Below are 15,719 nucleotides of genomic sequence, written 5' to 3'. Positions count from 1 at the left end.
GGGAGGCTATCAAATTGAGAGAGAAGGCGGTACAAAGTGACCAAGAACAGCAGGAAACTAGAAGACTTGGAAAACTTTGAAGGTCAACAGAAAACCACAAAAACAGCTATAACGAAAAGTAAGAACATGAGAAAAAACTAGCTAAGAATATAAAGACAGATGGCAAATGTTTCTATAAAGATATAAAACAAAAAAGAGTAAACATTGGTCTTTTAGAGGAGAAGAAGGAGCATTTAGTTATGGGATATGATGAAATGGCCGAGGCCATAGAATAGATATTTTGTGTCAGTGTTCACAGTGGAGGACATGAACAACATGCCGGTAATTGACAAAGAAACGAAGGTAGGTGAGGACCTGGAAAGAATCATTATTACGGAAGAGGTCATGTTGGGCAAACTATTGGAGCTAAGGATAGACTAGCCCTTATGGAATGCATCCTGGCCCTGATGGAATGCATCCCAGGGTACCAAAAAAGATGGTGGGAGAAATAATAAGTGCACTTATGGTAATTGTCCAAAATTCACTGGACTCTGGGCAGTTCCAGCAGATTGGAAAATAGCAAATATGATACCACTATTTACAAAGGAACGTTGGCAAACGATGGGGAATTATAGGCCGATTAGCTTAACCTCTGTAGTAAGTAGATACTTGAGTCTATTATCAAGGAAGAAATAGCAAGGCATCTTGATAGAAATTGTCCCGTTGGGCAGACGCAGCATGGGTTTATGAAAGGCAGGTCATGCTTAACGAATCTTTTGGAATCCTATAAAGACATTATGAGCACAGTGGACAATGGGGACCCAGTAGATGTGATGTACCTATATTTCCAAAAGGCCTTCGACAAGGTGCCATTCACATGCTGCTGCATAGATAAAGATGCACCATGGGTAAAGTATTAGCATGGATAGAGGTTGACTAACAGGAAGGAAAGAGTGGGAATAAATGAGTGTTTTTCTGGTTGGCAATCAGTAACTAGTGGTGTGCCTCAGGGATCAGTGTTGGGACGGCAATTATTCACAATTTATTTAGATCATTTGGAGTTGGGGACCACCTGTAGTGTGTCAAAGTTTGAAGATCTAAGATGAATGGCAGAGCAAAGTGTGCAGAGGACTCAGAAACCTTTCAGAGGAACATAGACACTTTGAGTGGCAACGATCTGGCACGTGGAATATAATGTTATTAAATATAAAGTCATCCATTTTGGTAGGTGTAACAATAAAAAGGACTATTACTTGAATGGTAAAAAGTTGCAGCATGCTGCTATGCAGAGGGACCTTGTGCATGAATCATACAGAGTTGGTTTCCAGGTACAACTAGTAATTCAGAAGGCAAATGGAATCTTGCCCTTCATTGCTAAAGGGATTGAGTTTAATATCAGGGAGTTTATGTTGTAGCTGTACAAGGTGCTGGTGAGGTCACACCTGGAGTGCTGTGTGCAGTTTTGGTCTCCTTACTTGAGAAAGGATGTACTGGCACTGGAAGGGGTGCAGAGGATGTTCACTGGGTTGATTCCAGAGTCGAGGGGTTGGCTTATGAGGAGAGGCTGAGTAGACTGGGATTATATTCATTGGAATTTAGAAGAATGAGGGGGGATCTTATTGAAACATATAAAATTATGAAGAGAATCGATAAGATAGATGCAGAGTGGATATTTCCACTGGTGGGTGAAACTAGGACAAGAGGGCATAAACAAGGTAAAAACAATGACTGCAGATGCTGAAAACCAAATACTGGATTAGTGGTGCTGGAAGAGCACAGCAGTTCAGGCAGCATCCAACGAGCAAGAGGGCATAGCCTCAAGGTTAGAGGGAGCAGATTTAGGACTGAATTGAGGAGGAACATCTTCACCCAGGGGGTTGTGAATCTATGGAATTCCCTGCCCAGTGAAGTAGTTGATGTTACTTCAGTAAATGTATTTAAAGATTTTTTTGAACAATACAGGAATGAAGGGTAATGGTGAGAGGGTGGGTAAGTGGAGCTGAGTCCACGAGAAGATCAGCCGTGATCTTATTAAATGGTGGAGCAGGCTCCTGGGGCCAGGTGGCCTACTCCTGCTCCTAGTTCTACATTCTTAAGTTGAAAGGGGCTCACTTGTGGCATAGTAGTAGTGTCCGTACTCCTGGAGCAGGAGACCAATGTTCAAATCCCATCTGTTCCAGTGGTGTACACTAACATTTCTGAACAGGTTAATTAGAAAACTGATTACATTTTTAAAAAGAGCAAGGATACAATTCTCAGATGAGGGGTGGAGAATCACAAATATTTTTCCCTTGTTCAAAAACGTGTTGAGAATAAACCTGATAATTACTGAAGCAATAGAGAATTACAGTTTAATTTCAGTGCTTGAAAACAAGAATGAAAGTGAACCAGGTCACCACTTGGGCCAATGCTGTCTCCAGGGAATGGCCAGTAGGAAGCTCAATGACTTTCTCTGCTCTGATAGGGTGAGTCCCACACACTTCTCTCTGACTCCCGAGGTTATCAGTAATACCTGTACCATCCTCCCCCACCCACTCACTCCCAACACCACTCCCTTACCCACCACCCCTCACCCTCTCCCACCCCTCCCTTGCCCTCCATGCTGTCTCTTCACATTCTTGGGATGATTCACCACATTTTACCCACCTGCCCCAAAACAAACAGCCATAGCACCCACTTCCAGCTCATTCAATCCCTCCCATTCTGTCATTCCACAAGAAGGCAGCCAGCCCAGACAGACAGCCACCTGAACCTCGGCACCTCATTCCCAATGAGGAGAGAATTATTCTCATTATTAATTTGTAAAGTTATATTATTAAACGCAAACTGTACTCCAAGTACCCACTCATGACAGAAAAGAGAGACTGTGGGATTTGATCGGGGTCTGAGTGAATTGGGCTGTGGTGGTGTGTGGTAGCATCAGATAAAAATTCCAGGGAGCCCTTTCACAATGTATTGCTCCATTTTTGATGCTTTTCACAAAGGGGGTGGTTGGGGTGGTGGTGGTGGGGTTAGGGTCACGTGGGGGGTGGAGGAAGTCAGGGGAGCTGGTACTCACTGGCACGGTCTATACACAGTATGGGGACTTGGACATGGTCAGTCACCTGCTTGAGCTGACCACAGACAGGGGGTACTGTCCTGTCACACTCTAGGGAGTTGGCACTGGTCAGCAACAGTCAGGGGAAAGCAGAAGCATTTCCAAGGGGATCAGGATAGAATCAGGGAAGACTGAAGCTGAATCGATGTGGGGTATGCCAAACTTTATTGGAGGGCATGGTGGTAGGTTGAGTGTTTGATGGGGTAGGTAGGCTATAGGAGAACTGCAGGCACTCCCCTCTCAATGAGGTCTTCACCAAGTTGCTGCCCAGACTGAGATTTAGAAGAGGTGTGAGGAAAAGCCCTTTCACTCAGATGGTGGGGGGAGTCTGGAACTCACTGCCTTCTCAGGTGGGAGAGGCAGAAACCTTGATAAAATTTAACAAGTATTTAGATGTGCTCTTATAATGTCAAGGCATACAAGGCAATGAGCAAGTGCTGGAAATTGGGAAATAAAAACCGAGACGATGGCAGATGCCGGAAATCAGGAACAAAAGCAGAAATTGCTGGAAAAGCTCAGTGGCTCTGGCATCACCAGTGGAGAGAGATCGGAATTAATGCTTTGGGTCCAGATACCCTTCCTCAGAAGCACTGGACAATGGGATTAGAACAGTTAGGTGGCTGTTTGTGACCATCATGGACATGATGGGCCAAAGGGTCTTTATGTTTCCTCCGATTCTGACTCTGTATGATGTGGTGGCCATGCAGCACATAACCCTCTAAAAAAAACTTCTGCAACTTGGAGTACATTTCATCACCAAGTATATGAAATGTGGATAACACATAACTTACATACATTTATCTTCACTTATCTTCTTATTTGGTTTTCCATGTCTTTTGCTGTTTTTTTTTCTCAAATTCCGAAACTACTCCATCATTTTTAAACTCTCATGCCCAAGATCTATAATTTTCATACAGATCCTAAGTATCCTTTCTAGATTTTCTCTTTTTCCTTGCTCCGAGTAATTTTACGGGGTTTCTCTGTCCCAGTAATTCTGTGGTCAAATTCTTAGCTGGTTGAATTGTAGGAGCTTTGAGAAACTTTGAGTTTGGACACGGAGAATCTTCTGAAAAGTGGCAATCACCAGTTGGATACCATCTACTCCAATACCTTTTGCATCTTGTGGGAGAGCACCACATTTCTGACTTCTGAATCTGGCCTTTCCAAAAAATGCACAGCGTATTTCCCTCACAGCTGTGAGGTAACCAGGCTAGTTCTCAATTCCTTAGTTGCCATATTCAGCTAAGTCTTCATTTACTAACACACTAAAATATATAATGACATTTTAATATCATTTCAGTTTGTCTGAGTGGGGATTAGAGCGGTGCTGGAAAAGCACAGCAAGTCAAGCAGCATTTGAGGAGCAGGAAGATCGACGTTTGAGGCCGCAGACCTTCATCAGAAATGAAGGCAGGAAGCCTCGGGGGTGGAGAGATACATGGGAGGGGGTGGGGCTGGGGAGAAGGTAGATGAGAATGCAACAGGTGGATGGAGGAAGGGGTAAAGGTGATAGGTCGGAGAGGAGGGTGGAGTGGATAGGTGGAAAGGAAGATTGACAGGACAGGTCATGAGGATGGTGCTGATCTGGAAGAATGGAACTGGGGTAAGGTAGAGGGAGGGGAAATGAGGAAACTGGTGAAGTCGACATTGATGCCCTGGAGTTGAAGTGTTCCAGGTGTTGGGTGATGATGCAGCGGCAGTGGAGGAGGCCCAGGACCTGCATGTCCTCAGCAGAGTGGGAGGGGGAGTTGAAATGTTCGCCCACAAGGCGGTGGGATTGATGTGTCAGCTGTATATAGTGGGTAGGTGGATATGGTGGCAAGGCATGGGTTGGGTATTGAGGTCTGGACAGTGAAGTCCATGAGGATACTGGGTTCGGTTGTATGATCACCCAGGAGTTAAATCAGGTTTTAACATTTCTTGCTTTTCAGGTACTCTCCACGTATCAGATTTGTGCAGCAATCTAGAACCTCATCACTAAACTACTCCCTTGATTTGACAGCACATGGACCACTTTCAACATTCTGTCCCTTTGTCACTGACACCCAACAACAGCAGAATGAATTATCTACAGGTCATTCTGCTATAATGCAACAGATGTGTTCCTCTGTAACCATGTGCTTTAGAAAGTCACGTTATGGAAAACTGCTATAGAAAATCGCGCTGTAGAAGATCGTTAATAGAAAATTGCTATACCTGTTCAGTAGAAAGTTCACGTTATCCAAACAATGTCCATTATTCGTCAATCACATTATAGCCAATTCATGCCTACAAAACGTGCATTATAGCAGAATGACCTGTACACGTGTTATGGACCAGGCCAGACCCCCTCAAAACATTTCAAGAAAGTAGCCCAGACTCTAAACTTGCTAGTCGTGTTAAGCAGGTGTAACGTGGATATTCCAAGAGTGATGCAGCTGGCCCAACCACTTAGTTTTAAACAAAACAGAATTTATTTGCAAGATTACCGAATGAAACACAAACAAAAGAGAACAGAATACAGAATAACTTAACCTATAAATGCCGGAGGAGAGATCATAGAAGCACTTCACAGGAGGGTCCCAAGTACTGAGGATGTCACCTAGACAGGGGACGAAACGTCTGCAACACAAATTCCCAGCTCGGCGAACAGAACCACAACAACAAGTACCCGAGCTACAAACCTTCTCACAAACTTAACCTATCCAAAAACCCAACAGATTATACAACGACTACTGGACATGCACATGGACAGCAATGAATTGAGGGGAACGTAGATTAGGTTACCAAAAGAGAAAATGCTGGAAAATCTCAGCAGTTCTGGCAGCATCTGTAAGGAGAGAAAAGAGCTGACGTTTTGAGTCTAACTGACCCTTTGTCAAAACTAGATTAGGTTATTTTTTTTAGATTAGGATTAATCCTCGTCACAACATTGTGGGTTGTAGGGCCTGTCCTGTGCTGTACTTTCCTATGTTCTATTATCCCAACTTAATGATACTGTTCCCAATACTTGCAACAATCCCCATAAATACCCAATGGCACAAAAAATAAAATCAAACACAGGGTCTTACAGGAGAGAAATCAGAGAGAGGAGGATCAGAATGGACTTGCTTCTTTGGGTCCAGCAGCTTCACAACACTACTGCTAGCTAAAACCAAACCAGAGAAAAGCTGAGCTCCTCTTTCATTGTACAAGTGTTTTTTTTAAACTTGAAAGCTTTTGCCTAAAGCAATAACTGTTAGCTACAATCAAACTGGCCCTAAAACCCTTCCAAGTCCAATTCCAGACTTTTCGGTTTTTGTGTCTTTTATGACCTCCTGAAAAAGAAGCCAAGGACACCATAACTTTGTTAAAGAAGCAGCACTGTCACGCACAAAACACTGCAGCAATAAGGTCCTTTCAATACTATAGGATCAGTTCCAAGGAAAGGTCACTGGACCCGAAACATTAACTCTAATTTCTTTTGGTTTTTAGTATAGGATCAGAGTTGGGTCCACTGTTTCTTGTCATTTGTACAAATGAGTTGGGTGTGAATATAGGGGGTATCATTAGTAAGTTTGCAGATAATACCAAAATTGGTAGTGTAGTGGACAGCAAAGAAGATTATCTCAGGGCACAATGGGACCTTGACTAGATAGGCTGATGAGCTAAGAAGTGGCAGATGGAGTTTAAATGTGAGGTCTTGCATTTTGCTAAGGCAAACCAGGCAGGACTTACACTGTTAATGGTAGGGCTCTGGGTATATTAACCATTATACAGTTAGTAGTAGGTCTCTCTGCTGAACAAAGAGATGTAGGGGTGCAGGTGCATAGTTTTTTGAAGGCGGAGTTTCAGATAGATAGGAGAGTGAAGAAGGCATTTGGTATGCTTGCCTTCATTGGCCTTCATTGAGTATGAGTTGGGAGGTCATGCTGTGGCTGTATGGGACATTGGTTAGGCCCCTTATAGAATACTGCACTCAATTCTGGTCTCCCTCCTATAGGAAGGATGTTGTTAAACTTGAGAAGGTTCACAAAGATTTACAAGGATGTTGCCAGGGTTGGAGGGTTTGAGCTACAGGGAGAGGCTGAATAGGCTGGGGCTGTTTTCCCTGGAGTGTCGGAGGCTGAGGGATGACCTTATTGAAGTTCATAAGATCATGAGAGGCATAGATAGGATAAATAGACAAAGTTTTTTTCCTAGGATGGGGCAGTTCAAAACTAGAGGGCATGGATTTAAAGCGAGGGGGGAAAGATTTACAAGGAATCTGATGGGTATTTCACACAGAGGGTGGTGCAAGTATGGAATGAGCTGCAAGAGAAAATCGTGGAGGCTGGTACAATTACAACATTTAAAAGGCATCTGGATGGGTATATGAATAGGAAGGGTTTAAAGGGATATGGGTCAAATGCTACCAAATGGGACTAGGTCAGATTGGGATATCTGGTCAGCACAGATGAGTTGGACCGAAGGATCTGTTTTGTGCTGTATAACCCGATGACTCTATGATAGCAATAACTAGTTTCTGTTCAGGAATACTTATTTACGAATCTCAGGACTTGCACAGACTACACGTAGTGCTTATGAAGGTAAATGTAGAACTTCCTGCCTCCACCCAAAGATGATGTATGATTGGGTGGAGCTCATATAGTTCTATAGTTGGGGAATCAAGGATGAGAGGGCATCAGTTTAAGGTTAAAGAGGAAAGAATAAAAGGGAACCTGAGGGGCAACCTTTGGCCCAAATTGGTCCACCCAAACTAATCCCATTTCCCTGCATTTGGTCCATATCCTTCTCAACCTTTCCTATCCATAAATTTGTCCAAATGCCTTATAAATATTGTGTACCCACCTCAACCAGGTCTCTTGCTGAGATATTTGTTTCATCGATAGTCACAGGTGAGGAGCCGGAAGACTGGAGGTTGGCAAACGTGGTGCCACTGTTTAAGAAGGGTGGTAAGGACAAGCCAGGGAACTATAGACTAGTGAGCCTGATGTCAGTGCGGGGCAAGTTGTTGGAGGGAATCCTGAGGGACAGGATGTACATGTATTTGGAAAGGCAAGGACTGATTAGGGATGGTCAACATGGCTTTGTGCGTGGGAAATCATGTCTCACAAACTTGATTGAGTTTTTTGAAGAAGTAACAAAGAAGATTGATGAGGGCAGAGCGGTGGATGTGATCTATATGGACTTCAGTAAGGCGTTTGACAAGGTTCCCAGTGGCAGATTGATTAGCAAGGTTAGATCTCACGGAATACAGGGAGAACTAGCCATTTGGATACAGAACTGGCTCAAAGGTAGAAGACAGAGGGTGGTGGTGGAGGGTTGTTTTTCAGACTGGAGGCCTGTGACCAGTGGAGTGCCACAAGGAATGGTGCTGGATCCTCTACTTTTTGTCATTTACATAAATGATTTGGATGTGAACACAGGAGGTATAGATAGTAAGTTTGCAGATGACACCAAAATTGGAGGTGTAGTGGACAGCGAAGAAGGTTACCTCAGATTACAACAGGATCTTGACCAGATGGGCCAATGGGCTGAGAAGTGGCAGATGGAGTTTAATTCAGATAAATGCGAGGTGCTGCATTTTGGGAAAGCAACTCTTAGCAGGACTCATACACTTAATGGTAAGATCCGAAGGAGTGTTGCTGAACAAAGAGACCTTGGAGTGCAGGTTCATAGCTCCTTGAAAGTGGAGTCGCAGGTAGATAGGATAGTGAAGAAGGCGTTTGGTATGCTTTCCTTTATTGGTCAGAGTATTGAGTACAGGAGTTGGGAGGTCATGTTGCGGCAGTACAGGACATTGGTTAGGCCACTGTTGGAATATTGCATGAAATTCTATCGGAAAGATGTTGTGAAACTTGAACGGGTTCAGAAAGGATTTACAAGGATGTTACCAGGGTTGGAGGATTTAAGCTATAGGGAGAGGCTGAACAGGCTGGGGCTGTTTTCCCTGGAGCGTCGGAGGCTGAGGGGTGACCTTATAGAGGTTTACAAAATTATGAAGGGCATGGATAGGGTAAATAGGCAAAGTCTTTTCCTTGGGGTCAGAGAGTCCAGAAGTAGAGGGCATAGGTTTAGGGTGAGAGGGGAAAGATATAAAAGAGATTTAAGGGGCAACTTTTTCACACAGAGAGTGGTACGTGTATGGAATGAGCTGCCAGAGGAAGTGGTGGAGGCTGATACAATTGCAACATTTAAGTGGCATTTGGATGGGTATATGAATAGGAAGGGTTTGGAGGGATATGGGCCGGGTACTGGCAGGTGGGACTAGATTGGGTTGGGATATCTGGTTGGTATGGACGGGTTGGACCGAAGGGTCTGTTTCCATGCTGTACATCTCTATGACTCTATAACCACTTCTGCTGGCCCCTCATTACATATGCATACCACCCTCTGTGTTAAAAGGTTGCCCCTCAGGTTCCCTTCTATTCTTTCCCCTCTAACCTTAAACTGATACACTCTACTCCTCGATTCCCAAACCCTGGGAAAAAAAACTAGGTGCTTTCACCCTATCCGTGCCTCTCATGATCTTGTACACTTCTATAAGATGTCCCCTCAGTCTCCGACGCTCTAACGAAAAATGTTCTGCTTGTCCAACCTCTCCCTATAACTCAGACCATTGAGTCCTGGTAACATCCTTGTAAATTTCTTCTGCACTCTTTCCAATTTAATAACATCCTTCCTACAGCAAGGTGACCAAAACTGAACACAATACTCCAGCATGTACGGCCTCACCAACGTCCTGTACAACTGTAACATAACTTCACAACTTCTATATTCGATGCTTTCACTGATGTAGGCCAGTGTGCCAAAAGCCTTCTTCACTGCCTTATCTACTTGTGACTCCACTCTCAGAGAACCGTGCACCTGAACCCCAAGATCCTTCTGTTCCACTACACTCCCTAAGGTCCTACCATTCACCATGAAACTCCTACCTTGATCTGACTTTCCAAAATGCAAGATCTCACACTTATCCATATTAAACTCCATTTGCCATTTATCTTCTCCAGTTGATCAAGGTCCTGCTGTAATTTCTGATTACCTCCCTCACTGTCCATGATACCGTCTATTTTAGTGTCATCAATAAACTTACTACACATGCCTTGTACATTCTTAGCCAAATCATTGATACAGATAACAAACAGCAATGGACCCAACACCGAGCCCTGCGGAACTCCACTAGTCACAGGCCTCCAGTCCAATAAGCATCCTTCCATTATTACCCTCTGCTTCTTACCATCAAGCCAATTTTGCATCCAATTTGCCAGCTCCCCCTGGATTCCATGTGATCTAACCTTCCAGAGCAGTCTACCAAATGGAACCGTGTCAAAGGTCTTACTGATATCCATACTGACTATGTCTACTGCCCTGCCCTAATACAACTACAACATTAACTCTTTCAGAACTGCACCCATGCCCTGGAACTTATATTCTATGTTCAGTGCTTACTTGACCACTGCTGTTTTGTGTGGATGTAGGACTTGGTCTTTATGGATACACAAGGTTTATTTGTTAATTTTGTTTCAAAATTTGAGTTTGGAGGAGAATGGCAGGGTTTGCTGATCAAGAAAAGTAACAAACTGAGAAATTGTCATGGAGAGTGAGTGAACAATGAAATTTGTTGAACATGATTGGGAGAAGACGGATTCAGGTACAGCACATTTTAAGAGACACCAAACTTTTAAGAAATTCAATGGAGGCAAGATCTTAAGCAAAATGTGGAAGAGAAAAGAAGAGAATATCAATGCGGCATAGATTGAAAACTGAAATTAGTGGCAAATGAATGAGTGAGATGGGACACTTGACAGACAGCACGAGAGGTATTGAGAGATGTGACAGCACACACACATGATGGAGATGAGAGACATACCTGGCAGGGAGACAGCAGAATCATTTTTGCAAATGAGCCACAGGCGGAAATCCCGATGGATGATGAGGCCGGCATTGGTTAGAACTGTCAGTGTCTCCTCTTCAAGAACTTCACATACATCATATTTGGAAACTGTAATGGAAGCTCCTTTGGTGGGAAGGTAAGCTGAAAGGAAGAGGTTACATTGGCTGGATCAAGAACCAGAGGACATCAATTTAAAATGATCAGCAAAAAGCAACAATAGTGACGTGAGGAGAAACCTGAATGATTAGGGTGTGGATACATGGCCCTGGAGTGTGGTAGTGACAGGCAACTACAAGGTATTCAAATGGCATTTGGATTGTTAAAATTTGCAGAGCTACATGGAGATGAAAAAGAATGGAATAAGATGAACTGCTCTGGCAGAGAGCCAGCACAATGATGGTCTGAATGACCTTCTTCTATCGTTATCCTGTCATTCATTGATTCATTAGTTAATTGAAAATTTATTTGATGGGGACAGTGTAGTGGGAATTTTAATCTGTACCTAACCCCATGCTGTCCCTGTCCTGGGAGTGTTTGATGGGGGACAGTGAGGCAGCTTTACTCTGTATCTAACCCTGTGCTGTCCCTGTCCTGGGAGTCCTTGATGGGGACAGTGTAAACAAAGCTTTACTCTATATCTAAACCTGTCCTAGGTATGTTTGAGTGTTGGTGACAGTGTGGAGGAAGGTTTTCTCTTGTGGTTTGTTGATTGGATGTTGGCCTCACCTTTATAGGTAGTGGTTAGCTGAAGGAGAATGTTAAGCAGCTCACTGTCCCAGTGTTCCAATAGGTGACAATTGTTCAGAATCAGCCATCTTCCTTTGCTCATGGTCAACTGCAACTCATTTCGAACCTTGTCCACATCATCATGTGCTCCACAAGAAATGACATGGACTTTATTCTGAAACACAGAATGGTCTGTCAAACACTGTTACCTGTCTCTCTAGGTAAACTCCCCAAAAACACTCATAAAGCTCAACACCATTCAGGATAAAGCAGCTTCCTGAATCAATAGCCAAATCACTGCCTTCAACATTGACTCCTCCCACTATTGGAGCCCAGGATCAGCAGTGTGTCCATTGAAAAGGGCCACTGTAACAGTGCACCCCTTGCTCTTGAGTGCGAGTTACATTAGAGTGACAAGAGTTCAACACTTCAGACACTTCAGCAGAGGAAGGCAAAGAGATGCTTTTGGTTGCTGTCGTCTAAACATTTTCATCCTCCAGCAATTGATTGTTGCACTGCAACATGAGAAGGAGCTGATTAATTAGAAAGACAGAGAAGAGGAAGAAGTAGGCCATTCAGCCCTTTGAACCTGCTCCACTATTTACCCTGGCCATCACTGATCATCCAACTCAATAGCCAGTTCCTGCTTCTTCTCCATATTCTTTGATCCCTTTAGCCCAAGTGTTTTATCCACTGCTCTTGAAATCATACAATGTTTTGGTCTGGACTGCTTTCTGTGGCAGTAAATCCCACAGGCTCTCCACTCTCTGGCTGAAGACATTACTCCTCAACTCAGTCTTAAATGGCCTACCTATATCATTAGATTGTGACCGCTGGTTTTGGACTCCCTGGTCATTGGGATTATCCTTCCTGTATCCACCCTGCCTAGTCCTGTTAGAATTTTAAAGGTTTCTCTGAGATTCCACCTCATTCTTCTGAGCTCCAGTAAATATAATCCCAACTGAGTCAACCTCTCTTCTTAATTCAATCTACTTCTCATCCCAGGAATCAGTCTGGTGAACCTTTGCTGTACTACCTTCAAGCAAGACCATCCTTCCTCCGATAAGGAGAGAAAAACTGCACATGGTATTCCAGATGTGGTCTCACATGACCCTGTATATTGCAGCAAGACAGTCGTGTTCCTGTATTCAAATCCTCTCACTATGAAGGCCAAAATACCACTTGCCTTCACCCAGCCTGCTGTACCTCCTGCTTAATTTCAGTGACTAGTGCATGAGGACACCCAGGTCTCATTGCATATTCCCCTCTCTTAATTTATTGACATTCACATAATAATCTACCTTCCTGTTTTGTGCTCCAAAAGTGGATAACCTCACATTGAGCTACATTAAATTATATCTGCCATGCATTTGCCCATCACTTAACATGCCTAAATCACACTGAAGCAGTTTAACCACCCACCAAGCTTTGTGTTATCTGCAGACTTTAATCTGTAAAGTTATGGACAAAAGGTAGGAACACGGAGTTGAGGATTATCAGAACAGGCAGGATCTCATTGAATGGTGCAGCAAACTTGATGTGCTGAATGGTCTACATCTGCTCCCATATCTTTTGGTCTTATAATTCATCAAAGCTCTTTGGACAGCATTTCCACACCCATGACCACTTTCACCTGGAAGGCCAGGGGCACCAGATACATAGAAATACCACTCCGCTAAAGTTCTGCTCCAAGCCGTTCACCATTCTGACTTGAAAATATACCATTATTCCTTCAGTGTCATTGGGTCAAAATCCTGGAATTCCCCCCCTAAAGGCATTGTGGGCTAAGTACAGCACATGGACTGCAGTGGTTCAAGAAGGCAGCTCAACCCCACCTTCTCCAGCCACACTGATCATTTGATGTTGCACAGTGGAAAGAACATGGAATATGATTGGAATTTAATCCCTTGAACCTAATGGGTGGAAGGTGAGTGAATGATCCAGTGGCCAAACAGATTCTGGCTGATTGGTCAGCTGACTGGAGGGTTTATGATGGCCAGAGACCAATCCCACCTCCCCCCCCCCCCCACCCAAACCTCCCCCCCGACACCATCTGATTCTGCAATCCCCTCCTGCACTGGTCTCAACTGGTATGGTGCTGAGGCCAATAACGTTCATAGCTTGACCCTGTATATTGCAGCAAGACAGTCGTGTTCCTGTATTCAAATCCTCTCACTATGAAGGCCAAAATACCTTCATATTGAAAGACACTCACGTGCATCTGGTGCTCTCTGGCCATCTGTTCAATCCAGTAGAATGGGTGTGTGGAGAGACTCAGTGAACCATCTTCAGGCAGCAGAAACATGACTGGAACGTTCTGCCAGCTGTAGTTAAAGAGAGATGTGGTGGTGGGACGCAGGTCTCTGGTCAATGTTCCTCCCAGCTCACAGCTGACCACATCATTCATGATCACACTCAGCTTGTGGGGCTGGAAGAATTTCCACAGGATAGCCCTCTGGAAGGTGTTAAGATGTGCAAATGAGGAGCAAGGAATTGCACTAATCACAGTTGATGAAAGGCCAAAGTATTCTCGCCATTGATTGGCTTTCTTGGCAATAGAGATTCTTAGGTTCTGAAATGCAGGTAACAGTTCTAATATGCAGCAACTGTCCCAGGTCTCCTGACTCACCCAGCTGGGCTTCAGGACACACGTACTCTGGGCTGATACATCATATTTTAGATCCTGGGTCCCCCTCAGAAAGAGCTCCCACTCTAACTTGGTCACTGTGTTCATCACCTTCATGTGGCCAACAGCTACAAGGAACCTGTACAACCGGGCGTGCTGCACAAAGAGACACCAGCGCAAGTATTTGTAGAGCTCAGACATGAGGTGATACATCAGGTCCATGAAGTGGTCTGTGCAGGTTCCAGTCCCTAAAGAGCGAACTTTCAAATTCCGTTTTGTCAGAATTTCCCTCACCACTTTTATGAAACTGGTTTTTGAGAAATAATACAGAGGATTGAGTCGACAGATTTGGATTAATGCCCAGTACATTTCAGAGCCGATGTTAGAGATGGTGACATATGGGTCCTCAGTCACTGCAATGGCAGTCCTCTTACTTGGGTTCAAGGTTTTGAGATAACCGTGTATCTGCTCCTTGGTATCCTGACTTTCTACTGCTGCTGTCTGGATACTCCTGTCATTGAGCAGACTCGTAGCAGTTTGGACCACTTTGTCCATCAGCTCTTCCTAATGGGTCAGAAACAAAGTAGAGAAAGTGTTAATGACATAAACAACCTCTTATTATCATACGGGGTGAGTACTATGTGTGAGCTCTCAGAAACTGAAGCAGCTCATTTCCAAATGCAACAAGATCTGGACAATATCTAGGCTTGGGCTGACAAGTGGCAAAAGTAACATTCAAGCCAGATAAATGCCAGGCAATGACAATTTCCAACAAGAGGCAATACATCCATCGTCTTTTGACATTCAATGGCGTTAACTTCACTGAATCTCCCACTATCAACATGCTGGGGGTTCCCATTGACTAGAAAATCAACTGGACTCACCATACAAATACTGTGACTACAGGAGCAAGTCAGAGGCAGGACACTGCATTGAGTAACTCACCTCCTGACTCCCCAAAGCTTGTCCATCATCTACAAGACACAAGACAGGAGTGTGATGGAATACTCCCCACTTGCCTCTGGATGGGTGCAGCTCAAACAACACTCAGGAAGCTTGACACCATCCAGGACAAAGCAGCCACTTGATTGGCACTGTATCTACAAGCATCCACTCCCTCCACCACTGACACTCAGAAGCAGCAGAGTGTACCATCTACAAGATACACTGCAGAAATTCACCAAAGACCCTCAGACAGTACCTTCCAAACCCACAACCACTTCCATCTAAAGTGACAAGGGCAGCAGACATATGGAAACACCACCCCTTGCAAGTTTCCCTCCAAATCACTCACCATCCTGACTTGGAAATATATCACTGTTCCTTCACTGTTGCTGGGTCAAAATCCTGGAATTCCCTCTCAAAGGCATTGTGGGCAAACCTACAGCACATGGACTGCAGCAGTTCAGGAAGGCAGCTCACCCCCATCTTCTCAA

The 15,719-nt window shown here is 44.2% G+C and overlaps 1 protein-coding gene across 1 annotated transcript in view; it reads right to left on the bottom strand.

Annotated features, from left to right (window-relative positions):
• The window catches only part of dnhd1 (dynein heavy chain domain 1), a 283,483-nt gene that overhangs the window by 79,057 nt on the left and 188,707 nt on the right, over positions 1-15,719 (bottom strand). Inside the window, exons 33-35 of the mRNA XM_072576637.1 lie at positions 13,873-14,847; positions 11,658-11,832; positions 10,908-11,072 (exon numbers count right to left, since the gene is read on the bottom strand). Coding sequence (XP_072432738.1) covers positions 10,908-11,072; positions 11,658-11,832; positions 13,873-14,847 — 1,315 coding nt within the window. The remainder of the gene's footprint in view (positions 1-10,907; positions 11,073-11,657; positions 11,833-13,872; positions 14,848-15,719) is intronic.

The sequence above is a fragment of the Chiloscyllium punctatum genome, chromosome 9 (assembly GCF_047496795.1).
Source record: "Chiloscyllium punctatum isolate Juve2018m chromosome 9, sChiPun1.3, whole genome shotgun sequence".
In the NCBI taxonomy this organism is placed as follows: Eukaryota; Metazoa; Chordata; class Chondrichthyes; order Orectolobiformes; family Hemiscylliidae; genus Chiloscyllium; species Chiloscyllium punctatum.
The sequence above is the reverse complement of the archived record's forward strand: the minus strand, read 5'-3'. Positions and strand labels throughout refer to the sequence as shown.